General features: G+C 43.7%; 1 protein-coding gene across 1 annotated transcript; it reads left to right on the top strand.

Moving 5' to 3' along the window:
- Window positions 1-14,325: 14,325 nt before the first annotated feature.
- LOC100717662 (protein SET) lies at window positions 14,326-15,888 on the top strand. The gene has a single exon (XM_005004841.4). The coding sequence runs from the start codon at window positions 14,341-14,343 to the stop codon at window positions 15,202-15,204; it is 864 nt and encodes a 287-aa protein (XP_005004898.1). The 5' UTR covers window positions 14,326-14,340; the 3' UTR covers window positions 15,205-15,888.
- The last annotated feature ends 11,608 nt before the right edge of the window (window positions 15,889-27,496 follow it).

Here is a 27,496-nt window from a genome sequence, read left to right as displayed (position 1 = left end):
AGCACTGATTTATTAATTGTGCACAATATGTAACATAGATGCAATCCAGTTTCTGCTAATACTGAGAAAATGCTGTTCTTGAGCTGTAATATTAGACTGTCAAACACCAGTGGTGAAACCCACTGATTATTTATTGGCATCACAAACAATGTCTGATAACATTTTACTGAAATTCACTCCTTTACCAAAGACGCTGCATGAAGATGGTGGGAGGTGTTGGTCTTGGCTTCTGCTGAATACTGATTTTAGCACTTGACCATCTGGCATCCAACCAAAATGTGTATTGAGTGTGTTTCTAACTTTAGATTGTTTCCAGTTTCTCACTATTGTTAGCAACACTGCAATGAGTGTCCTAGCACAACATTCTGAGGGGCCTGTGACTATTTCCTTGGCTGAATTCCTAGAAATGGAGTGCCTGGTTCAAAAGGATCCCTGTTGCCTCCCCACCCTCTGGAAAGTGTGTACCAACTTCCCTCCCATAAGAGGAGTGAGGTAGGGTGAGGCGCTCAGTCCTGCCTCCTCATGAGCGTTGGGACCTGCATTTTCAAGCACGTTCCCTAATTGGTTGACAGTTGAATGGCAGAGAATAGAATCCCTCAGCTGGCTCCAGACGCCCCCTGGGTCCAAGCACTGAGGTTGCAGCTATAATTTGTTGTGTGTTTAGCTTGTTTCCAGCATGGCTGCAAACCCTTCAGTTACTTCTTTCATTACCTAAATGAGTACAAAGTAAATAGGACTGACTTCATTTTATGGATGAAGAAACTACAGCTCCAGGGTCCATGGCCCTCCTCTGAGCCTGAATAGAGATGTTTAGAGGCCTGGCCACTGGCAGTCAGCAAGCCTCTTCCTGCACATAAATGAAACTTGCAACTGTTCTCCCTCCATGGGAATCAAAGGGACCCTGAACCTCCCCAGCTAGTTTCAAGGTCCAGCCAGGGCTGAAGGAGGAAAAGGAGAGAGACCAGTGCCCATGATACCTACTGTGCTCTGAGATCAGCTTCACACTGGGCACTTTATATGCATGCATTTGTGCTGTAGTTTCCTGGTTGTTTCTGAGGGAAAATGTTTCTGAGGCCAGAGCCTGTCTTCCCTGTGGACAGCCACATGTGCATTAGTACAACTCAAATCTAACAGTGCCCAAAGTAGGTTGAGGGTGGGCCACTGACTTGCTATGATGAAAGTCAATAAGATTATATATATAATCTTGCTTAAGTCTTACAGTGCTGGCTGGGTTATTATCCTTTCACACTGAAGACTAGCCAGTGTCTTAAGAAAATGTTCAAGTGCTCGCAGCTAGTAATCAGTGAAAAATTTCAGATAAGGACCTGGCCTAGCGTAGGTGTTTGGGACTTGTGCCTGGAGTGGGTGGAAGAATGCATGGATTCTGCTGGGCCTTAGGTGGTGAAACTAGGGCAGGCAGATGGCTCCATGTGCTTCTGGATGAGCCAGGGACTACAAAGGAAGAAGGGGGGCACGAGGGAGCTTCTGTGGTGTGTGGCGGGTCTTTTTTGATGCTCTCAGGTGAGAAAAGGTGCATCTAGGGCTGCTTCATATATTGTTCAGGTTCTACACTATGATTCTAGGGATGTATCAATTTTTTCACATTTACCATAAATTTGAATTATTATTATGACAATTATCCAGTAGATGGCAGTAAAGCACCTCGAGTTCCGGTTTCTTGTTCTGTTTGCGCAAAGGCACTGTTTGGGCTATCAGCAGTGCTGGGTCAGTCTGTCTCCTGGCCCTCCAAGCTGCTGAGGGATTGCCTGACAGTTTTTCCCTCCCTTGTCACCTGGGGTGTCACAGGCCATACCAAGGGCCTCTGTTGGGCTCAGCAGTTAGGAAGAGGGTGCCTTGGAGTCAGAGCCTCATCCTCATCCTTTGTTCCAGGTAGGTGAAGTTTTTCATTTCAAACCCTGGGTTCAAGTCTCCACTCCTGCACTGCAGAGTGACTGGTCTTGAGTGAGCACCCTCCAAGTTCCGGGTTCTTCCTTTCTTCTCTGGAAAGTTCAGTCATGACCCCTGTCTGAGTTGTAAGGATCCTGTGCTATCCAAGCATGGCCATGTGTCACTGGCTATGAAGCACCTTGTCCCGGAGAACTGTTCTCCATTGAGAAAACCCAAATCTGCCCAGCCTGCCCGGGAGGCCAGGCTGCACCATGGAGGGAGGGGTGCACTGGTACAGGGCATCAGGTAGTCAGCCAGCAGGTTTATTGAGCACTGACTATGCTTTGTGCCAGTCTCTCCCCTCAACTTGCTGCAGTCTTCCAGGGGCCAGTGTGGCTAATATGGTTGCAGTTTTGTTTTGTTGCTGCTAGGGATAGAACCCACAGCCTTGTGCAGGCTAAGGACGTACTCTGCCTCTGAACTACACCTCCAATTCTTCCATCTCATTTTAGAATCACACTCATCTCATTCCTCTGAACCTTTGGAAAAAGAGGCTTTGCCCTGACCCCTCCTTTCCTAGTTCCTATGCTCCTTCATGACTGGGCAGTGTCCAGGGACAGGGCGAGAAAAGCTTAGGAGACTCCCCTGCACTCACCCTGGAGGAGCTGGCTCCTGGCTTTCACTCGGAATTTGATCTGGCTGGAAAATGAAAAGACGCCTGAGGAGGTGATGGCTTGCCCAAGACAGGTATGTGTTTCCTCTCATGCAAAGGAAGTCCAGAGGTGGGCTTTGCAGAGCTAATACAGCCACGCTACAGAGTCAAGAGGGACCCAGGCTCTCTCTAGCTCCCTGTTCCCTGAAACTCAGATGTACTTCTTAGCCTCCTATTGAAGTGGCAGCACAGGGCTGGTCCTTCATGATATTGGGTCTCAACCTCCTTCTTAATCATTTTCTATATGTACCTTCCAACTCATGGTCTAAAAAGGCTGCTCAGATGCTAGCCATCAAGTCAACATCTCATCAGCAGAATGTAGAACAGGAAGCATGAGAAAACGGGTGTCTCTGCCTCCAGGACACTCTCTGGAAGTTATTCATACTTCCATTTGCTGGAACATAGTCACATGATCAAAACTAGATGCAAAGATGATTGGGGGGGGTAGGTCTTTTTCCAGTGCCTCTATTCCCAGTTAAAACTTGAGTTCAATTCCTAGGGAAGAAGGGGGGAGAAGAGTGACTGTTAATGAACCTTGAGAATCCTCTACCACATCTTGGCTATGAGGCACCATCTCCAGCCTACGGAGTATCTCTACCCAGCAGCCTACTTGGCATAAAGTAACCAGGACAATAATCCCAAGCCCATAACATCACAGAACAAGCATTACACTAATTCAGTAGTAGAATAATTTCCTCTCTGCACATAAACATTCATGCTCTATTGTCATTGCAAATATTCAATCCTGTAAATCCCAGCCTCTTGGCTGCCCATGGTCCCTGCCAGTCCATTTATGGCACCACCGACTCTGGCTCTGAGATGGCCCTCTGCCCCCATCACTGCCCATCCCCTCTAGTGTGGTGTCTGGCTCAAGCGAAGGTGCCAGGGTGGGGACTGAGGGGGAGGCTGTGACAGCGGCAGATGCTCGGCAAGGACGGTGATGGTTGCCTTGGTGAGTTAGGCAAGGAGACATCTATGCTGCTGCTAAATGTGTCATCCTGCCTGCCAGCACCCTCTCCATGCTCAGGAGACACCCTTGGGGGCCATGGCCCCTCAGTCCCACTTGTTCTCTGGGCCCCTTTTAAGTCCTCAGGTTCCTGAGGGCTGCCTGGTGGTTGGCCCTAGTCACCTGGCACTAGCAGTGGCAGCCTGGGACTGGAAGCAGCTTTCTGATTCTGAAGCCGTGACACCTTCTCGAGCTGCCCTTTCCAGGTACAATGCTGGTGACGGAGTTCCCAGCAGGCTGTCAGATGGTGGGGAGACAGCAGGGGCCAAGGAGCCATGCACAGCAATCACTGTTCCCCCTCTTCCCAGGGTGGAGCAGGGAGAGAAATCTGCCCATACTGGAAATGTCATCAGCAAGCCAAGAGCCTGGCCTGTGGTCTAGGTAGTAACTAGAGAGACAGAACTATGGGCACCACTGCCCCCACTGCCTCAGGCAGCCGCTTTACAGCCTAAGACCTGCTGTGCAGGATGCCAGCTCTGTCCTCTCCAGTCTCTCAAGCCCAGCAAGAGCTTACCCACCCCTGCTCCGCCAAGGACGCCGCATCTCCATGCCTGCAGTTCACCAGGCTCCTTGGGCTCCTGGCCTGCTCTGCTCCAGACCTCCACTCCACCTCTACGCTTGGTCCCAGGGCTGCTAGAGCAGGTTAGCACAGGGACATCCCAGGCCCCTTCTAGCCTGGCTCAGCCATGTGTGCAGGGTCTTCTTCCTGTCCCCATGGCCAGGGAGCAAACAACCGCCACTACTTCCTCTCATCATCTAGACTTGTGTTTGTTACTGGCTAGCATAGGTCTTTGCTTCTGAGATAATGGAAATTAAAACTGAGGCGGTAGCATGAATTTGCAGGCAAAGCTTTCATTGGAAAGGGAGAGAAAACAGGGAAGGGATTTCAGCTTGAGGACCGAGGAGGGCAGCCCTGACAAATGAGACCCAGCCGTAAACAAAGGGTAAGGCACAAGGTCTTGGGTTCTGCGGCGGGCTGGGGTTTGGTGGATCTTGTCTCAGCTTAGTGTCACAGCTCCAGAGAGGCTTCTATAGCTTGAGAGGACAATCCCATCTCCATGAGACAGGAAGCTCCTGGTGGAATGCAAGTGGCTCGATGTCTAGGTGCCTGGACTTGAAGGCTTCTTAACTCTCTTACCTTGGTGCCCTCAATCTTGAAGGATGAGATAAGTTACATAAATATAGGGCTCATCAAACTTGTATCAGCAGTTTTTAGACAGACATCTCTTAAATGATGAACATATCTGTAGGCAGAGCTGAGCAGGGATCTGACCCAAACTTTAAGGCAATAAAGGAAACAGACACAAAATAAAGGCCAAGCTTTGTGCCATTTTTAACCTATTGAGCATTTTATTGGCCTAAGTGATCTTTCTCTGTCTCCCTGTGTCTCTCTCTCAGTAGCTTTTAAGTCCCTTGATGCCCTCAGGAGAAAACATAAATCATGCTTTTAATGAGTAACAGGTTGAGGCTCAGGGAGTTTGTCCTGTATCCTGTGATGATCTCCAACAAGTTTATTTTCTCATCTCATTTATTTTTGGAGACACTATGGTGGGGACAGTGTGCATATGCGTGTGTGTGTGCATGTGCGTGTGTTGAACTCAGGCCCTTCACACTGACCTACATCCTCAGCCTTTCAAAAAAAATTTTTTTTGGTACCCAGGATTGAACTCACAATCATGTGCTTGCCAGGCAGGCACTTATGCCGCTGAGCTAAAATCCCTGGCTCCCTTTTTAAATTCTTTAAATTTTGAGACAATATCCGGGTCACTAAATTGCCGAGGTTGGGCTTGGACTTGGGATCCTCTTGCCTCAGCCTTCCAGAGTGCTGTGATTACAGGCATCCATCACAAAGGCAGGTTTAGGAATCCTGGTTTTCATAAAGCACCTGTTTTTTGAGACCAGTCAAAAACCAGCATAGGTCCTAAGTTAAGGTCCAGGAGCGCACTTGTCCTTTGTCCCCATGGTGGCCTCTCTGGCTGTGGGCAAGCCGCACGCACTGCACGTACCCCAGAGCCTTCTGTGCTCCTGTCCAGCGTTTGTTCCCACGACTGCTCCATACCATACCCACAGCCAGCTTCTATCCTCTCCAGTGGCTGCCTGGGGTCCTGCCCTGCAGATGCACCGTGGTTTACATAAAACATCCTTCCCCATGAGCACAGGTTGCTTCCAGCTGTTTCTCTTTATTTCTGCTGCTGCAGTCCTTTAGTGAATGTCCCCACCTGTCCCTTTACCCCTGTGGACAAGCATATCTGTCAGCACTAGGCATGAATAAGCAGTGGCCTGGTGGCCCGGTGGCCCTGCCCAACTTATGAATCTGTGAATGAGGACAGTCAGAGTGCAACCTCACTGGGAAATGGTGAACCAAGACCTGAGGGGACCCCATACTTAGACAAGCAACTAAAAAGGGCGGGGTGAGCACTGAGCGGGGGGCTGCAACCCCTCGCCCACCTCTGCCCTAGTGGCTGGGGTCAGAGAGTCACGCCTCTGGAGCAGCTGAGTGGGTGCTGCAGGGAGGAGAAGCAGGATGGGCTGTGGGGCGGCGGCTGCACAGAGCTGGCAGACTGGAGAGGCCTGCCTGTGCTGCTGAGTCATTCCCACCAGGGCCTTGAGGGAGGCAGAGGTGCTGCGCGTGCACACACACACACACACACACAACACACACACACACACACTCACGCATGTTCACTCACAATCTCACACACCACAAATCTCAGGTCCAGGAAAGAGGAGCCCCTCCCAGAAGAGGGAGGCTTTGTCCCCACACGTGTAAAAGCCAGGCAGACAAAACACAGAAGCTCCTGGCTAGTGCCTCAGCTGCCATCCCCCCCTTCTCACCGCACCCCTCCCTGACAGCCTCCTTCATCCCCAGTCCTGTCCCCAGCGTAACCCCAGGATGACCCCAGACGACAGCTCCCTATTTGCCCCTTTGTATCCACTTTCATTTGCACCTGGCTCCTGGCCCTGCGGCTCCCACCCCAACGCTCCACTGTCCCTGCTCTGGAATGGGAGCTGCTGGACAGACCTTGAGGAGGCCAGTCGTGCAGGGCAGGTGACCAGTGCAGGGGCTAGTCCCAGGGGCAGGCTGGGTGGAGAAGGCCACTTCTCTCAGTACTGCCACAGTATAAAATCCTGACCCTCGATTGAGTTTCTATTCACAGGTTCTGACTTATGGGTAAGTCTGAGTTTGACAGGATTTAAGCAAGAAATGCTTTGCTTTGTTTCTGGGCGCCACCTTTGACTATGCTTTGTCAGAGCCCCTCTTCTGTCTCTGCACAGTATTCCTGGGAGACTCACTAGCCTTCTGGTCCTCTTCGGTTATTAAACAGCCAGGCTAATCCAGTCTAAAGAACAGTCCAGTAGAAACACCATATGCAAGGGTAGCCCTTGCCCAGTGTGCCTCAGAGCCAAGCAAGGCTGGGCAGCAGCGGGACCGGAGGTGGAAGTGGGAATGGCGGGGTGGGAGCTGGAGCCAAAGGGGAGCCACACAGCCTGCTCTCTGGCCAGCACTGCCCTCAGGCACAGGCCTCTAAGTGGGGTGCAGGGTTGAGTTGCAGGGTTGAGGGCAACACTGATTAGATTTCTCCCACCACCCCCTCAGCTAGAGCAGTCACAAATCCACCCTTGAAATCACTTCCCTATGCCTTCCCATGCTGACCAGACCCCCAGGAAACCCCTTACTTCTGTCGGGCCACCCAAAGTGGAGCCACCAGCATCACCGCCACACCCAGCACCTCTGCCCTTCCTCTTTATCCCTGCCTCCTTCAGGCACGGGACACCATCTTTTCCCCTCACAGGCACCCCATCTCTGTGAGTAAGTCTTATAGCCCACCCCTCTAGAAGAAAAGACAGGGCAGAGCCAGAGCACTCCATTCCCACAGGAAACCAGGGCATCTGCACAGCAGCCACTCGGCAGGTGCATGGGGTCCCACACCCCGAGGCACCTATGCTGGGTCTAATCTGCTGTCTGGAAATCGCACATTTTCAACCAGAGACCATTCAGTTTTATTTTGTGCTATTTTATGCTTTATTTTATTTTATGATTCCCAAATCCTGCAGTTGGTCTTGCCTGTGACTGATGGCCCTGACAGTTCTAATCTGCTTGACAACAGGAAAAGAAGGCTTCTGGCGACATGGGAGCAGCAGAGTTGGTCAGGCAGATGAGCAGTGCTTCAGGAGGTGCTACAGTCCACAGGAAGTCTCCCTTCTCTTCCCAGAGGGCGATGCTCAACACTCAGTTTTCCCACTTTGAGCTCTGCTCCTCAACTTTCAGGGAGTAGGACCTGAATCGAGCAGCACCCTGCTACAAACAGGGGCACCCTGTGACATCCCGACCCTCACTGTCCAAAATGGGAATGGGATCAGTTTAGATCGTGTGCTTCTGCTTTTACAACAATGAAATCATGTTCCATGTATTATTTGATAGTCTTTTTCACATAACAGCATATCATAAGCATTTTCATGAAGGGAATATTCACCTACAATCTAATCTTCAGCATTTGTTCCTGGTGTACACTGATGTCAAACAAACCATCCCCCAAAAGGCTGGAGATGTGGTTTAAATCAGTAGTGATTTCTTCTTTCTTATTCCTCTAGAGGATGCTCTTCTGATAGCTACTCTTTCAGTTGAAATTTGGTTTCCAACCACTTTCGGCTGGTGTGACCTTGGCCAGGTGTTGTGTTGTGTTTTGGGGGTCTTGCCATGTTGTCTGGGCTGACCTTGAACTCACTACATAGCCCAGGCTGGCCTCGAACTTGTAGTGATCCTCCTGCCTCAGCTTCCCTAGTACTGGGATTATAGGCATACCTGGCTCTGACCTTGGTCAGGTTCTTAAATCTCAGTTTTCTCATCTGTATGACTTTTTAGATGATAATAGCAATGGCTCTGACTGGAGATGTTTTGAGGATTACACGAGATGTATCACAGTATCTACCTTGTGAGAATAAAGGGAGTAAAGTATAATTCTTAGTGATTACTAGTACTGTTGGTGCTGTCTGGAAGGGCCTTGGTCAGGGGCTAGAGAGTGAGGAACTGCTCCTCAGGGAGCTGCGTAGCTGGCTCCCAGTGGTCACACCGTGAGGGGCTTGAGGGACAGAGGGAGGCTGTGTGCTGGGAGGAGATCTGGAAGGATGTGAGAAGTAGAGCTGCTCCTGCAGCATGAAATCACTTACTCGGCCACGTTTCCCCACATACTGGTAATATGCTGGCACCAAAGTCTGGGCTACTATGTGCTCAGAGAACAGGCAGTGTCCGTTTAGAAGCACTGGACCTCACAGCTGGCCCAAGGGCGTCCACGCCGCTTCCTTGGTCACTTTACCAGGGGAAGTCTTGGGCTGTTTCAGGCAGCAGAGAAGAGGAAGAGAACGACTTTGGGGAACAGGAATGGTGGCCTCAGCTAGACCTGACGGATTTTTTACCTCAAATATCTTATTTCAAGTCTTTCATCTCCACTTCCAAGGATTCTAACATGTACAGATTCATAACCTTGTGTTTTTTAAAGAAAATATAGTAAAGCAAACAAAAAGATATAAAAATACAACAAAACCAGCACTCTTGCAGCTTAAGAAAAAAACCAAAACATTGCCAATACAGTTACTTCAGCCCTGGTGGACTTCTTGACACTTTCTCCTACCTGCCCAGGAGGGCTGTCCACTTTCCTGGACCTTGGTGCTGATGAGACCCTGGAGCTCTTGTTATTTTTCAACTGCATGAATAAATTTGATAGAAAAATGGAAGCTTTACAGAGCCTTGAGTTACCAGGCAAGGGCTTTGTGTTCTTCATCAGGATGTAGGGGACTCCTAAAGAGGCTCAGGAGAACCAGGGAAGCAAAGAGGCTGAAAAACTAAGCGCCCCAGTGACCAATTGTAGTCACTGGAGCAGTACATGTGTGATTACACTCTTGGGGAAAGAAGGTGGAACAGGAACATATCTGAAAAAAATGGCTAAAAGTTTTCCAAATTCAATGAAAAAATAAGCTCACAGATCCAAAAATATAAATGAATGTCAAGCACAAAGAAAATCTTACCAGGGCCAGGGATTTAGCTCAGCAGTACATTACCTGCTCGGTAAACACAAGGTCCTGAGTTTGATTCCTGAGATAGATAGAGAGAGAGAGAGAGAGAGAGAGAGAGAGAGAGAGAGAGAGAGAGAAAATCATACCAAAATTTTCCTGAAGATCATTGATAAGAGGAAAAATTTTAGGATTCAGGAAAAATAGACACAAAATTCAAGGGGCAAAATGTGATAATCTCTGACCTCTCATAAAAGATAATATAAGTGAGATGATTTAAGACCTGTTCATTTTTGTTTTTAACATGGAACCTAATTACAGTGTCCTGTCTTTTCAGCCTGAAGGGTTTTATTGAGCATTTCCTATAGGACATGTCCACTCCTGACAACTCTTCCTGCTTCTATTGACCTGGAAATATCTTGATTTCTCTTTTGCTTTTGAGAGATAATTTTTGCTGGATATAGAATTCTTAGTTGATAGCTTTTTCCTTTGATGCTTTTAACTTTTCATCCTGTTCCTCCTGGCCCTCATGTAAGAAATCAGTGATTCTATTTTTTATAAGAGAATATGCAAAAAGAAAGAAATGAATAGAAAAAAGAAAAGAAAAGAAAAAGGACAGAATATGCAAATAAATATACAAAGAAAGCATATCCAAAAATTAGAATATAGGAAAAGCTTAACTCCTCCTAACAACTCATTCAAAAACTGGACAAATCAATTAAATAGACACTTATCTTTTTTTTAATTTTAAAGAGGGTAAAATTAAACATTTCTCAAAAAAAGAAGTACAAATGGTCAAAATCTTAAAAATATTAACCAAAAATGAAAAAATGTTCATCATCTTTAGTCATAGAGGAATGCAAATCAAAATAACTCTGAGATTTCATCTTACCCCAATCAGAATGACTGTCAGTAAAGACGTTGGTGAGGATATGGGGGAAAACGAATCCTTCTACATTGCTGGTCTAAAGGTAAACTAATACAACCACTGTGGAAGCAGTATGGAGATTTCTTTTTTTTTTTTTTTTTTTTGTCTTTTTCCTTTTTATCGGTACCAGGGATCTAACTCACGACTGCCTGCTTGCAAGGCAGGCGCTTATGCCGCTGAGCTAAGTCCCCAGCCCCAATATGGAGATTCCTTAAAAAGCTAAAAATTGATATTACACTTGATCCCATTATACTTTTCCTGGGTAATTCATGAAAATTAAAGGCATCATACTATAGTGTTACGTGCATATGCATGTTCATAGCAGCATGATTCACAAGAGCTAAGCTCTGGAAAGAAATCTAGATGAAAAAGAAAAACAAAAAACCCCGAATTCCCATCAATGGATGAATGGATAAAGAAAGTATAGGATATATACACAGTGGAATTTTATTCAGCCATAAAGAAATTCGAGACATTTGTAGGAAAATGGATGGATCCTGAGGGCATAATGTTATGTGAAACAGACGCAGAAAGGTAGATATCATATGGCTTCTCTCAGCACTCGGGAGGCCGAGGCAGAAGAATCACAAGCCTGAACCCAACCTGGGAAACTTAGTGGCTTAATGAGAACTTATTTTTAAAAAATCCTGGGGAAGGTAGCTTAGGGTAAAGGCCCTGCATTCAATCTCCAAAGCCACACAAAAAAGTAAGTCAATGTTTGGGATTCTTTGTTCATTGTTTTTATCCATTGCCATTTTTCTTACCTCTAAGCCATACTTTTATTTCCTTTTCGTCTTACAATGTTTTGTTAGAAACTGGATGTGGTAATGCACGAAGTCAGATTCTTATTCTCCTAAGAGTTTATTGTTTCTTCTACTTGTAGTCTTTATGGTGTATTTAGTGTCTTTTCTGAACTAATTTCTGAGCTATGTATTTTTATTGTCTATGGCTACCGACATCTGTATTCTCTTAGGCTTATGATCAGCTAGTGACTGAACGGAGATTTCCTTAAATAGGAGCAACAAGGGCTGAAGGTTTAGCACAAGCACCTTCCTGGAAAGTGCAAGACCATGAGTTCGATCCTCAGTACCAAACCAAACCAAACAAAAATAGGAGCAACAAAACTCTGCTAGTCTTTGCAGACAGGCTGTGTGTGTGTGTGTGTGTGTGTGTGTGTGTGTGCACTAAGGCGTGCCTTATGAACTCATCCAGGCAGCTTAGAACTCTGCTCTGCTCTCCAGTTTCTCCTTGCACAGAGACTGAAGTTGTGCAGAGGTGAGGGCTGAGGACCTGTTTGAATCCTTTGTGAGCATGCGCCTAGCCCTGCACATGGGCTTGCCCTCTAGATTACCTGGCATATGTCAAAACTTTATTTCAAATAGAATCTTAACAACATAGGGGAGGCAGCATCTTCCTGGAAAGACTTTCTGGATGCACAAATAACATCAAAAGCACTCAGCAGATTGCTTGGCTCATGGTTGGTGAGTAAGCTGAAGCAGAACTCTGACACCTCAGAAGCAGCTGCTGTGTCATGGTGACAATGACCAAAATAGTTAAAGTGAGGAAGCCAGCCTGCGGAAGGGGATAAGATGCGTTTCCCGGTACTGCTTCCAAAGCATGTGTTTCCTATGGGACTGGGTTGTTCCTATGGGTGGGCTGCAGGATGAGGTGCACCAAAAACCACCTGCAAGCAACCTGTCCTGGTCCCATAGCTCCGGCTTGCTCAGGCAGTAATCATAGAGCAGAAAAATTTAAGCAATGATGCGCGCGTGTGTGTGTGTGTGTGTGTGTGTGTGTGTGTGTGTGTATGCACGTGTGTACGTGTGTGCATGTGTGATCATTGCTGCATACTGTTTTCAATGCTATGTGGGCTACCAAATAACACGGGCATTTTATTCCCCTCTCCAAGCTCTGGAATAGCTTAACACCGGCATCATCTAAAATCACTCGTAAAATTTCTCTTGTTAAATGACTTCTTCCTTTACTATCTTTTTCAGTTAGCCATGTACTGGCTCCAGGTGTCTCAGATAAAAGTAGTTCTGTAATTTTTGAGAAAAAATTTTTTTTTGTGGGCCAGGGAAATAGCTCAGTGATACAGTGCCTACCTGGCAAGTGCAAGTTCATGAGTTCAATTTCCAGTACAAAATTTTTTTTTGTGGTACTGAGGGTTGAACCCAGAACCTTTGCACTGAGCTACATCCCCAAATCTTTTAAAAGGATTTTGTTTTATATTTTGAGAAAAATCCTTACTGAGTTGCTAAGTTGCCCAGGCTGCGCTTAAATGTATGATTGTTCTGCCTCAGCCTCTCTCTTTTTTTTTTTTTTTTTTTTTGGTCTTTTTCCTTTTTATCCGTACCGGGAATCGAACTCATGACCTCCCGCTTGCAGAGCAGGCACTTATGCCACTGAGCTAAATCCCCAGCCCCACCTGCCTCAGCCTCTTAAGAGTGCTGGAATTGCATGCAAACACCACCATATTCAGCTAATTTCTGAATTTTTATATCACCCAGGTAATTATAAGGATATTAAAATCTTATTAGAGGAAACAAATGAGAATGTGTGTCAAGATGAAAAAAATCAGTACACTAGTATTTATAATAAAAACAATAAAGGAAGAAACTTGAGAGTTAAATGTTTATGGGGGACTAGCTAAAAAATATGGCATTTTCTATTCAATAAAGTACTATTTGCCTTTTAAAAATTATTTTGGATATGGGGAGAGTAAGAGTTCTATTTTTTTAAACCATTCCTGAATTATCTGAAAATGTCATGCAAGGAAATTGTTAATTATGCTAAATAATATATAATTGGGGGGGTAGTTTTCAGACAGGGTTTTGCTATGTAGTTCAACCTGGCCTTGAATGCACTGTGTAGCCCAGGCTGGCTTAGAACTCACAGCAATCCTTTGCCTCAGCTTCCCAAGTGCTAGGATTACAGGCATGTGCCACCACGCCCAGCAATTCTTAATTTCCCAAAGCATCTCATTTCTGAATCTTTCTGTAAAGCTTTTCAGTCAGGCTATTGTTTTCACCAAATGTTATCCAGTGCCCTAGACGGTGATTAATTCATTTGCCTTAAATTTTTGACAAATGTATGCGCCCTATCAATATCAATCCTGCCTGGTTCCCAGAGTTCCCAGTTAAGTGAAAGGCAAGCCCTTTTCTCTAGTCCTCTGGCCACCAATGAAGTTGAAGTAAACAGCATTAATTTTGGGAAAGAGGTCACCTCTGCTTGCCCTCACTAATGGTCCTGGGAACACAGGCTGTTGTCATCAAAACCTGGCTGTAGGATGCTGCTGACACCAGTTAAGTGAAAGAAGTCTCTCTTACTGAGATTCAGCTGTTTTGGTGTTTTGTTTTTCATTCCCTGGAGAAAGACTCCCCTGGTTGCTGGAAGCACTTGGTTAGTTTCCAGAGTGCCAAAGGAGTTGGTTCTGCTGGGTTTTGCACTTCTTGCTCTGAAAGTAAGGGAACAGACTTTTCAGGTTACTTATTATGCCATTTCCACAAATATCCCAGCTTAGAGATTTTAGGCTTAAATGCTGTCTAGGTCACTTTCCTGTGGCTGGGACATAATACTCAACAGCCATGATTCAAAGGGCAAGAGATTTATTGTGGCCCACAGTTAAGGTCTGTGGTTGGTGCTCCAAGGTGGGTGTGCGTGGCAGAAGGGTGTGGTGGAGGAGAAGCTGCTTGGGTCACAGTGGCTGGGAAACCAAAGAAAGACAGAAGCGGTGCCTGAGCGGCTTCCTGTGGCCGGAGACGACCCTGGGCCTGGTGCTGGGACTTCCCTCGTGTCATGGCCCCCAAGCGCCAGTCTTTGCTCACCCCTCCGACCAAGAAGGACCGCCAGTCTCCGGGCCCCAAGGCAGCGTCGGCCTCTCCGGGCCTGCCCAAGGGAGAAAAAGAACAACAAGAGGCAATTGAACACATTGATGAAGTACAAAATGAAATAGACAGACTTAATGAACAAGCCAGTGAGGAGATATTGAAAGTAGAACAGAAATATAACAAACTCCGCCAACCATTTTTTCAAAAGAGATCAGAACTGATCGCCAAAATCCCCAATTTTTGGGTAACAACATTTGTTAACCATCCACAAGTGTCTGCACTGCTTGGGGAAGAAGATGAAGAAGCATTGCATTATTTGACCAGAGTTGAAGTGACAGAATTTGAAGACATAAAATCAGGTTACAGAATAGATTTTTATTTTGATGAAAATCCTTACTTCGAAAATAAAGTTCTTTCCAAAGAATTTCATCTGAATGAGAGTGGTGACCCATCTTCAAAGTCCACTGAAATCAAATGGAAATCTGGAAAGGATTTGACGAAACGTTCAAGTCAAACACAGAATAAAGCCAGTAGGAAGAGGCAGCATGAAGAACCTGAGAGCTTTTTTACTTGGTTTACTGACCATTCTGATGCAGGCGCGGATGAGTTGGGAGAGGTCATCAAAGATGACATTTGGCCAAATCCATTGCAGTACTATTTGGTTCCTGATATGGATGATGAGGAAGGGGAAGGAGAAGAAGATGATGATGATGATGAAGAAGAAGAAGGATTAGAAGACATTGATGAAGAAGGAGATGAAGATGAGGGTGAAGAAGATGAAGATGACGACGAAGGAGAGGAAGGAGAGGAGGATGAAGGAGAAGATGACTAATTGAACACTGATGGATTCCAGTCTTCTTGTTTTTTCCTTTTTTTAAAATTTTAATTTTAATTTTCTCCAGTCCCTGGGAGCAAGTTACAGTCTTTTTTTCCCCTCTTGTGCTCAGTCACCCTGTTCTTGAGGTCTCTCTTCTCACACACCGTGGTTCTCAACTTTGTGGGGTGAAACCTTGAACGGAACACAGTGGGAAAAGGATCTCTACAACCTTCTGTTCTAAATTCATTTTGATCCCCTCCTGTCTCCACACTCACTTTTGGAATCAACACCACCACCGTGCTCTGTGGGAAAAAAGAAAACCCTCCACTCCCTTCACTCTGCTGGAAGCTGGAGGGGGCTAGGCCCCTGTGTAGTAGTGCATAGAATTCTAGCTTTTTTCCTCCTTTCTCTGTATATTGGGCTCAGAGATTACACTGTGTCTCTATGTGAATATGGACAGTTAGCATTTACCAACATGTACCTGTCTACTTTCTCTTGTTTAAAAAAAGATTAAAAAAAACTTAAAAAAAATGGGGTATAGAAGGTCAGCAGAGGGTGGGTTTGAGATGTTGGGTGGGTTAAGCGGGCATTTGACAACATGGCTTCTCCTTTGGCATGTTTAATTGTGATGTTAACAGACATCCTTGCAGTTTAAGATGACACTTTCAAAAATAAAATTATCTCCTAATGATGACTTGAGCCCTGCCACTCGGGGAGAATCAGAACCTGTAGGGTTTTATTTGGAATTGACATTCTCTAATGTAATTTTGTTGGTTTATTTTTAAAATCCTTTTTTGTTTTCACTGGAAAGGAAAAGGTGATGCGCAGTTTTAAACGTTCAAAGTGTACAAGTTGCTTTGTTACAATAAAACTACATGTGTACACAAAAAAAAAAAAAAAAAAAAGAAAGACAGAAGCTGGGAGGGACACAATGCCTTCCCAGGTCATGTCCCCCGTGACTTGCCTCTAAACCAAGCCCCAGCTCCTAACATCAAGTCAGAGATAAGCTCCACAATCTTTTTTTTTTTTTTTTTTACTAGTTAATGGATTACATATTGTCATCTTAGAAATATTTGTTTAAGTTACAAATTAAAGCTTATATAGTGAACATTCAAACAGTGAGACCAAACAGTTCTGTTCAATGATCCAACAAAGCTCAGTAATATCATTGTCTATCTTATACACTTAAATATACATGCAGTTATATCATTTAGAGCACTTTCTTTTCCTTTCTTTTGTACAATGACTATTACACATTTTGGGTTTTATTGCTCCCACAGTTCTTATTACTTTTTTTGGAAGAGAGTAAAACCAAATGTGACATAACAGAACAGAGTTGGTCAAATCAAAAGGGTGGACATAATAGATAATGTAAAAACATAATACAAGGTGATCAACAATGGTTACCATAGTGCCTCCCACTATCTCTAATAGAATTGCCTATATCATCAGTTATAATAAAATTGAACAAAACAGTAAAGAACGAAACCAACAAAATCAAAACATTGGAGACATTACAGGTCTTCAAAAGTAGATAATAGTCAACCAGAATGGGCGTCTTAATGAATCCCACTATCTTCACAGCTGTAGCCTAAACTTTCGAACCTGGTACTATCAAGCAAAACAGAAGAGAGGAACATCAGTCAAAACAAGATGGTGAGAGCAATACAGGGCTTCAAATCAAGTTAATAGTAAATCAAAGTGGGTTACTATAATATATCCTGCTATTTTTTAAATTTATTTTTCCCTTAATTAAAAGGATAAAAATAAAAAAGTAAATAATAAAATGGAGATTGAGATAAAAGAGGGCCTAACAGCAAAACAGCGCAGATCAAAACATAACCATTTAAGCAAAATAATGTTTCACCACAAGATAATCCCGACATAAAAGTAGTTACCATATTGTCTCTTTCCTTGAAATCTTTGAGTATAACTTCGTATGCTGTAGCATCAAATATATCAAAACAATGTAAAACCATTCAAGAGAATGACAGTATTACAGGGTATTTAGAATCAACTAACAGAAAATGAACAATGGTTTCTGTATAATCTCCTTGTCTAAAGAAGTTTTTGTTTATACTACCACATATAATAAAAAGCTCCACAATCTAATCACCTCTCAATCCATCTATAAGCTGCATGAGTTTGTGGGAGACATCCAGATACAAACCATAACAAACATGAAATGCAAAAAAAATCACGACATTAAAAAGATAGTGAAAGAGGCTGAGTGTGGTGGCACACGCCTGTAATCCTAGCTACTCAGAAGGCTGAGGCAGGAGGCTTACAAGTTCAAAGTCAGCCTAGGCAACTTAGTAAGACCCTGTCTCAAAATAAACTAAAAAGGGCTGGGAATGTAGCTCAGTGATAGACTGTTTGCCAAGCATGTGAAAGCCCTGGATTCAACCCCCCAATACCATATACACACACACAAAAAAAGTAGCAAGGGATAATTTCTTTAGGTCCTCTGGGAAAGGAACTATTGTATAGTCATGGTAAAAAAGAGTGGTAATTTGCAAGGAAGAGATAGATAAATTTTACTAAATTGAAATTTTTTGTTTTGTTTTTGCTTTTTTGTTTTGCTATCAGGAATACAACTTATGACCTCACACTTGCCAGGCAGGAACTTATGCCTCTGAGCTATATCCCCAGCCACTAAACTGAAATTTTAAGAATTTATTTATTCAAGAGCACCATAAAGAGATTGTAAATGCAAATCACAAAGCAGGAACAAGTGACCGTAACCTCTATAACTGATGAAAATCTTTTTCATAAAATCCTTCAAATCAATTAGAAAAAAATACTCCATTAAAAAATGGGTAAAAGATTGAAACAGATACTTCCAAAAAAGGAACTGGGTCTTCCAGGTTTTGTTCCTGGCATCTAAGGAGGTTAGAAGTGGCCACTCTGTCCTAACCAGCAGAAAGGTAAAAAAATTGAAAAAAGCAGCAGCTCTTCTTTGATCACAGGAAAGTGAGGTCACAGGGCAAACCACTGCCCCCCAAGTTAGAGACACAGATAGGCAGGTAGACAGAGAACTACAATTCACTGCAACAGGAACCTTTTTGAGGACTAGTTCCGGGCTAATATGTTTTAAGTCATTATGCTAAATAAAGTGAACTAGCCATAACAAGGCAAATACAGTGATTCTACCCACACGAGATAGTTATAGTAGTTAAAATTACAGGACCAGAAAGTTTAATGATGGCTTGCAGAGGCTAGGGGGAGAGGGCATTAAAAATTACTGTTTAATGAGTATAGGATTTCAGTTTCGTAAAATGAAAAGAGATGGATAGTTGTAACAATTGTACAACATTACAAATGTATTAATACCACTGAACTAGGCATTTAAAAATGAGTAAGGTAGTAAATTTTATGTTGTGTAGATTTTTTCACAATAATATTAACTTTAAAAAAAAATCTCCAGTCAAGTTAATTAAGAGACGAAAAGAAGAGACATAAATTAGGACTATGAATAATGAAAGAGGGAGCATCACTACAGATCCTGTGGACATTAAAAGAAAACCAAAGGAGGGCCAGGGATATAGCTCAGTGGCACAGCACCGGTCTGGCAAGCACAAGGTCCTGGACTTCTGGTACCAGAAGTAAAGAATACCAAAGGAATATTATGAACAATTTTGTGCTCACAGATTTAATCAGTTAGATGAAATAAACTAAATCCTTGAAAGATACAGTCTGCCAAAACACAATGAAGAAAAGACTATCTGAATGAACCTATGTTCACCAAAGAAATTTAATCAATAATGAATAACATTTGAAACAGAAAACACCAGGCTCAAACAGGTTCGCTTGTGAATTCTAAAAAATATTGAAGAATTTATAAGAATTCTCTACAATCTCTTTCGGAAGATAGAAAATATTTCCTAACTTATTCTATAAAGCTTGTGTTATCCTAATACTAAAACCAGAAAATGACACTAAACAAAATCTACAGAACAGTATCTGAACACAGATGCAAAAATCCTCAATAAACTATTTAGCAAATCACATCCAACAATGTGTAATAATAATTATACACTGCAACCAACTAGGACTTATCCCATATATGCATGAGTGTTTCAATAGTTAAGACTCAATTGATGCAGCCAGGCATGGTGCTACACACTTATAATCCCAGTATCTAGGAGGCTGAAGCAGGAAGATTACTGACAGTTTGAGGCTAGCCTGGGCTACACAGTGAGTTCAGCCTGCACTATATAGTGAAACTGTCAAAAAAAAAAAAACAATATAAAACAAAGCCCTACCAACATGAAGAAAACCACCTCAATTAATTCAATCTAGCACATCAATAGGATAAAGAAAAACATGGCATGATCATATCAATAGATCATGTGTTGCTCAGCTTTCTGTTACTGTAACAAATACCTGAGATATCAGTTTGTCAAGAAGAAAGGTTTATTTTGGCTCACAGTTTTGGAGGTTTCAGTTCATGGCTGGTTGGCCACACTGCTTCTGGGCCTGTGGTGAGGCAGCACATCATGGTGGGGGCACACAGTACAGCAAGTGCTCACTTCATGGTGCCAGGAAGCAAAAGGGGTCCTGGGGCCCTAGTATCATCTTAAAGGGGACCTTGCCTGTGTGACCTAACCTTTCTACCACTAGTGCCAGGAGCAACACCCTAAAGTTTCTACCAGCCCTCAGAAACACCACCCTGTGACCAAGCCATTGGTACATAAGCCTTTGGGGCACACTTAAGATCCAAACTCTAGCAGTGCTGAAAAAGCATTTGGCAAAATCCAGGGCTCATTCATGATGTACGGTTTTGGCAAACTAGAAAGAGAGGGAACTCCCTCAACTCATAGAGAACATCTTCCAATAAATATACCATTAATGTCCTACTTACTGGGAAAATTTTAAAGCCTTACCACCAAGATCAAGAGAAAGGCAAGACCTGGATATGGTGGCACTATCTGTTATCCCAGCACCCAGGAAGCTGAGGCAGAAGGATTGCTACAAGTTCGAGGCCAGCCTGGCCACATACTGAGTTCAAGGCTAACATGAACTACACAGCAAGAACCTGTCACAAAATAAAACAAAAATCCAAAAAAAAAAGAAAAAAGCAAGGATTTCCCTTTCAGTCCTAGTTAATGCACTAACACATGAAAAGGAAAAAATGTATGCAGATTGGAAAGAAAGAATTGTCCTTATTCCCAGATAATATAATTGTCTATGTACAAAATCTGTAGAACTGACCCAAAAAGGTGCAAAATAACAAAACTCCTGGAGCTAAAAAGTAAGCAGGCTGCAGGATACAAGGTTAATTATGCAAAAATCAGTTGTTTCTCTATATGCCACTAATGAGCAAATGAATGTTGAAACTGAAAATACTTCACTATTTACATTAATACTTAGAAAACACTGAGGTATATAACTAATAAAATATGTATAAGATTTTTATGAAGAGACTGTAAAACTCTGGTGCAAGTTATCAAATAGTTAAATATATGAAGAAATAATTCGTGTTTATGGTTAAGAAGACAATATTGTCAAGATGTTGATTCTTGCCAACTTGGTTTATAGATTCAATGTAATCTCAATTAAGATCCTAGGAAATTACTGTTTGATTATTGACAAATTAATTTTAAGATTTATATGGAGAACAACAGATCCAGAATAGCCAACTTATTTCAAAGGAGGAGACAAAATTGGAGGACTGACATTATTCAGCATTAACATTAATAAAGCTACACAATAATCAAGACAGTGTAGTATTGGAGAAAGAAGAGATAAATATATGAACAAATAGAAAGCCCAGATATATACCTGCATAAATATGATGTTTGAAAAAGGAACAATAACAGCATTAAAACAAAGATAGTCTTTTTAACAAATGGATCGGGGAAAACTGAACATTTATATGGGGAAAAAATGAATGTAAACATAGGCCTTCCATCTTCACAAAAATTAACTCTAAATATATCATTTATGTCTAAATATATCATAGACATAAAACAAAAACTACCAGTTAGTCTAGGAAATAACCAAGATGACCTCAAGCATGGTGATGATTTTAGAAGGCATGACCCAGGAAAGAAAGATATGCTAGACTTCATTAAAAATTTAAAACTTCCACTCTAAAAAGGCAATGTCAAAAGGACAAGACAACTCTTAAAGTAAGAAAGATATGGATAAAAGACACATATGTTAAGGATTATTAGCTAAGATGTATAAAAAGCTCTTAAAATTCAACAATAAAACAGTGAACGACACAAAAGTTGGGTAAAAGACTTTGACAAACAGCTTACCAAAGAAGATACACAGATAACAAATAAACATATGAAAAGATCTTCACATTAGGTGGTTGCAAATTAACACAGCAATGAGGTATCACTTCACGCGTATTAGACACCTATTAGAATTGCTCAAACCCTAAGCACCGACAGCACCAGATGCTGGTGAGGCTGTGGAGCAACAGGAACGCTCATTCACTGCTGGTGGGAATGCGGATGGTATGGCCACTCTGGAAGATAATTTGGTGGTTTCTTCAAAGCTAAAATATTATTACCATACGATTCAGCAATCACACTCTTTGGTATTTATCCAAATAAACTGAAATGTTATGTCTCCAAAAAAAAAAACCCCTGCACATGGACATTAAGAGCAGTTTTATTCTATAAAACTTGAAAAGAACTAGAATCTTCAGTAACGGAATAGGTAAACTGGTACATACAGCACATGGACTAGTATCCAGTGAAAAAAAGGAGCAAAACTATGAAGCCAGGAAAAGACACAAAGGGACTTTAAATACGTATTATTAAGTCAAAGAAACGAAGAAAAAGCTGCATACTGTGTGGTACAAGGGGTGATCATAAAGACACTGAGAATAAACTTACGACAATAAAAGACACATGGCCAAGAATGACAGGATGAGTGTGTTTGAAGCACAAGGAAGTATTTTGAGGGAGTAATTTAATTAAAGGAGATGTGTCTTTTATTGTAATAAATTTTAAAAAATTTACTTTTACTATATTTTTAGCCACCACTCATTGTTCAAATATCTGTGGCAATTTCTGTCAAATGAAAAATCATGGTGTGTCCTCATCCGCTTCGTTCACCATCTGTGGAACTGTGAGACTTCTAGCCCTTCCTCAGAGGCGAAATGACCACAGAGGAAAGGTAATGTTTATGCAAGACACTGAGGCCACCAGGACAGCGCAGCTAAGACACTCACAAATGAGGCTTCTCGAACTGCCTCAAAGAGTGGCAAAGACGATGGGCTAAGTGTGTGTTTTTGAAGTGTGGGTCAGTTTTAATGGCAATATGTCTTTTCCCATCATAGTTATCTTTTAATTTAAACACTTACTATACCTTTTGATCATGCTTCACATATGACATTCTGGATAAGAGAAAACTGGAGATAGCAAGAAGAGCAGTGCCAGGAGTTATCAGGGAAGGAGGACGAACTTGTGGAGCTCAGGGACGATCAGGGCAGTCGTTGACACATGTCTTTCCTTATTTGTCAAAACCAAGTACAGTTCCCCAAAAGTGAACCTAATATAAACTGAGTGATAGTGATGTATCAGTGTAAGCTCACTGATTGTAATAAAAATGTGCCACTCCGGTGCGCAGTGCTGACAGCAGCGGTAGATGTGGGGACAGGGGTAGATGGGAAACCTCCACGCTTCCCGCTCAGCTTTCCTGTTTATCTGACACTGCGATAGTAGAAAAGTTTATTAATAAAGGGACTGCATATAGCTAATATATATATGACCATATGCCTTATCTCCTTAGTAATTCACAAAATGCATATAAAAAATCACAAAAGATACTACCAAAAGTGCCCCAGATGGTGACACAGTCCACAAATGCCAAATGCTAAAAAGGAGGGATCAAGGTACTTTCATTTCCAGCTGGTGGAAGAATAAATGGATACAATCCCATTCTGAAAACCATTTTAGCGCTAACTAGAAAAGCTGAAGAGCCACACTCCCAGTGACCCCCAAATTTCACTCCTGGTTTACAGAAACTCAAGTCCCGTGAGCCAGGAATACGGCAGTTTGGAAGAACTGTCTTAGACTGTGCCTCTGTAACAAAATACCATATGCCAGGTACTTAGAGACAACACGAATTTATTTGTCACACTCCTGAGGCCGAGAAGGCCAACTTCAAGGTGCTGCCTGTCTTGCTGTCTGGTAGGAAAGCTCTCTGCTTCGAGATGGACCCATGACGCTGTCCTCACACGGGAGAAAGTTGAAGGTAAAAAGAGCTAGGCAGGGTTGCTGGGGGTTTAGCTCAGCAGCATAAGCACCTGCCTTGCAAGCAGGCGGTCGTGAGTTCAATCCCTGGTACCGATAAAAAGGAAAAAGACAAAAAAAAAAAAAAAAAAAAAAGAGCTAGGCGGCTGCACCCTAATCTCAGTCACAGCAGAGCAGCCTCCTGTCCACATCACTTTCTAACGGCCTTAAGTCTTAATACTACTGCACTCCAGATTAATTTTCAATATGAGTTTTGGAATGGACTAAGACATTTAAGCCATAGCACTAACTCGTTAATAAAAAACACTGAAGATACCCGTATACCTACCAACCAGGATCAGTCAGTCTATGAGATAAACAATGGAGTCCCACAGAGCAATGACAATGAATGACCACGACAACATACAGCAGCATGGGATAATCTTAAAACTATAATATTAAGTAAAAGGAGCTCAACATAAAAATAATTCATACTCAGACTCCATTAATATACACTTAAAAACAGAGCAGACCAAACCATGTTGATACGCGGTGAAAACAGCTGGTAGGGGTATAGAGCAAAGCAAGAGAGGATTTCCATTAAAGTCAAACTAGGGGACGAGGGCTGGAAGAGAAAGAGGTATGATTGGGGATCCGCTCCGGGAAACTCATGGTGATGTTTTACTTCCTGATCTGAGGGTTTAGTTATTCAAATGTGTGTTTTATGATTATCCACTATAGTGTTTTATGTACTTTTCCGTACAGAATTATTAAAGTTTATGAAAAGAAGAAAAAATTCATGACTAAAAACAGATGCCCATGTGACAAGGGCAGCAGAGCTGAGTTTTGAGAGTTTGGGCCTGGGGCCATGGAGAGTGGGTCCTTATTTTGGGAACCAGCTGAAAAAAAAAAGGAAAGCCATATTTCTGTTTCATAACTATCATCTTGGGAGTAAAGGAGGGTTCTTTGGCTGCAATAAAATATTAACAAAAGGTCCCCCCTATTCTTTAATGAGCTGACCCTGCTGATGAGCCAGGGTCAAGACAGAGCTGAGGCCGAGCCGCACAGGCTCCAAGCCCCTGCTGACATGCTCACTTCCAGAAAGCCCCCTTTCAAGTGTCTCCAGAGTTCCAGGATGAAGTGCGACTTTTGTGATGTCATCAGATTCTGTCTCTGACCTCACCCACCAGAAATTGCCAATATTGATAATTGGTAGTGGATGACCTGCCACCAGTTTTCTGTTTCTCTTCTTCTGGGAAAGAAGTACTAACCAAAGTGTCCACTGCAGCTGGCTAAGTGCACCTACCTGGTGGGGCCTTGGTGAGTGGGGGCCAGATGCCAGAGAGAGCAGAAGGGAAGCTGCGGTCTTTGTTGTGAGGTGGTAGGTGGTACAGGCCCCCCATTCTGGCCTGCCAGCCTGGGGAGACTGAGTTCACACTGAGGATCTAAGTCTGATACCTTCTCCTCTCTAGAAATCCATGATCTGGTCAGACAGGGGACACTGACAAAATGACTTTTCATTTCCATTGTCCTTCTGCCTGAAGGCAAATTCCCTTCTGCCTGAAAGGGCAGGATAGTGTTTGATAGAAGCCCAGATTCCCAAAATGAGCCCACTTTTTTTTTTTTTCCTTTTTATCGATACCAGGGATTGAACTCACGACTGCCTGCTTGCAAGCAGGCGCTTATGCCGCTGAGCTAAATCCCCAGCCCCATTGAGCCCACTTTTAAACAAGTTGGCTTTGGGGGATAAAGGATATCTTGGGTACATGAACAGTGGCTTGGTTCAGCCTTGAAAATACTGTCCCTGTCAATGACATTAGTTCATATTTTGGATTCTGTCGCAAAATCTGCAGTCTGACTCTCATCACCTCAATCACCCACTGTCCCTGCTTCTGCAACTAACAGCCTCACCCGGCTCCAGGTCTTGGGGTGGTGGGGACAGTAGTGTGGGCTCCTTGCCCTGAGCCTCCAATCATCACAGTGGCACTGATGAGCACTCGGCCAGCTCTCCTGGCCACCACCCACCTTTTCCCTCTCATCCAAAGCATTTACAAACATCTCATCTGGGCGGTGTGTGTGTGAAGCTATCTGTAGGCAACTCGGTGGGGGAGTTGTTTGGTTTGGGTAAGTAGAAACAACTCTGTGATGGCTACACTGGTGCATCCTACGTCTCTGTAAGGCCAGGTGAGCATTTCTAATGAAATATGATCTAGAGAGCAGAGGCAAGTTCCCAGGGCAACCCAGGGATCAGTGACACTCTGGGATATGAGGCTTGCACCCCCGCATCTCTCCACTTGGCTGGTCCAGGTACTCAGCAACTTTCTGATCAACAGTGGGGCCTTCCTCAGTCCTGTACCTTAGCCAATCCTAAGAAGATTTTCTAGTTAGGATCCTCAAAAGGCTCTCCTTTCTATCCAGTCTTCACCAAGGGAAAAGAGGAAGCTGAGGGTGGGCAGCTATGTTTTAAGAGTTGTTCCAGTCCCTATCCCACTGGCTAAGATTTAGGCGACAGCTGTATCCAGCTGTAAGGGGCTGAGACATGAGGCCGTAGCAGGGTTGCCGGGGTGCAGCCTGTAACCTGCGGAGCTCTACTGCTAAAAGGAAAAGGGAAAGAAAGGACACAGGGAGCTCACAGAAGTCTGCCACACTGGATCTGTTGAAATTGGGTGCCATGAATGAAGGTGGGTTCCAGCAGAAAGCAACTGACTGTCAGAAAGCACCATCTGTTTGGGCTACTTAGACCTTTTGTTGCCTTTATTGTTCTGGATTCTGCCTCCAGACAAGATATGGGGAGGTGAGCAGCCTATTTATAGACAGTAACTGGCACAGTCATTCAAAGATGACAACCCAGGCCAAGGGCACGCCTACCTGAATAGACTGAGTACCCGCATGGAAACTGGATTCAGCGTCACGTGCATTGAGGACAAGTACCAAACCCTCTGCTACTCATTCTCACACAGCTTTATGGAGAACCTGCTGTAAGTCTGACACCTGTGTGGCTGATATTTAATGGCTGGAACCTTGGGTCGTTGCTTCCGCTACAATGCAGCCCAACTGGCTCCCAAGTACCCCTGCCATGTTCTTGATGTCCATCAGATCCCTCCTCCAAGGGCTGCAGTGGGTGGTGTGGGCTTATCAGCAGGTTCTGTGATCCGGCATCAGAGAGAAGAAACCATTTCTGCCTACGTCCCATTGCCCCACCGTGACAATAGCAAAAATAGCAAGCAGTATTTACAGAGCACTTTCTTTGTACACTATATCTTACTTGATCCTTATGGCCATTCTTTAAGGTTACTACCATTATTTCCCCCATTTTATAGATGCAAACAATGAAACTCAGAGACATTAAGTCCTGTATTTAGGTGGCCCAGCTGGAACTTGGATTCATGGAGTTCAAGTTTGTGAACACCACTTTTTGTTTTTATCTGATTTGTCTTTGCACCCACAAGTCTTTCTAGGGAAGTATAATAAAAGTGTTAGGATATAAGGCCTAACAGCCAGCCCCGCCCTCTCAGTTGAGAAGGAAAAACAGAGAGAGCAAGTTAGCTACCCCAGATCGCACAGCATGATAACAGCCACGTCAGAACTCAGACCCCAGACCCCCATGATCTGTTGCCATGGCCTGATAGAAAGCCTTCCTGGGCCATTAATGAATGGATAAGTGAGTGAACGCTTTTAAATGGATAGTTCTTGGCAGATTCTGTCGAATGGCTCACCCTGGGGTTTTCGAAGGGTGGGTGGGGTGTCAGAGGTGCTGTGCTGCTGATTAGGGGGGATACTCCATGAAAGCCTAGCTAGGCTGTCACCCTCTCCTCTGGCATCACACACCCAGGAGCTCCCACTGTTTCCTCTCTGACCTTTTTTTATCATATTGGTAACAGCCCTGACAAGACCTTACCATTATAAACCACAGGAAGGGCCCCCCTTCTAGAGAATATTCAGTAGTGGCTTCTGTCCCCTTAGCTGTGGCACTGGAAGCACCGGAAAACAAAAGTCTATTAAGTAAATGTGCAAGGCTCCGCCTGGGAAAGGCAGGCTGTTGGCCACAGCCCCTCACTTTGCACGCTGATCTTTAGGGTTCAAACAACTGACTGCTGCCCCCAGGGTCGAAA

This window comes from Cavia porcellus, unplaced genomic scaffold (genome assembly GCF_034190915.1).
Source record: "Cavia porcellus strain 051 isolate PalLab524CR breed Dunkin Hartley unplaced genomic scaffold, mCavPor4.1 scaffold_31, whole genome shotgun sequence".
In the NCBI taxonomy this organism is placed as follows: domain Eukaryota; kingdom Metazoa; phylum Chordata; class Mammalia; order Rodentia; family Caviidae; genus Cavia; species Cavia porcellus.
This window is presented reverse-complemented; position numbering and strand designations above follow the sequence as displayed.

Excerpts from the sequence above, each read along its gene's own strand:
- LOC100717662 (XM_005004841.4), top strand. The coding sequence starts at position 14,341 with ATGGCCCCCAAGCGCCAGTCTTTGCTCACCCCTCCGACCAAGAAGGAC.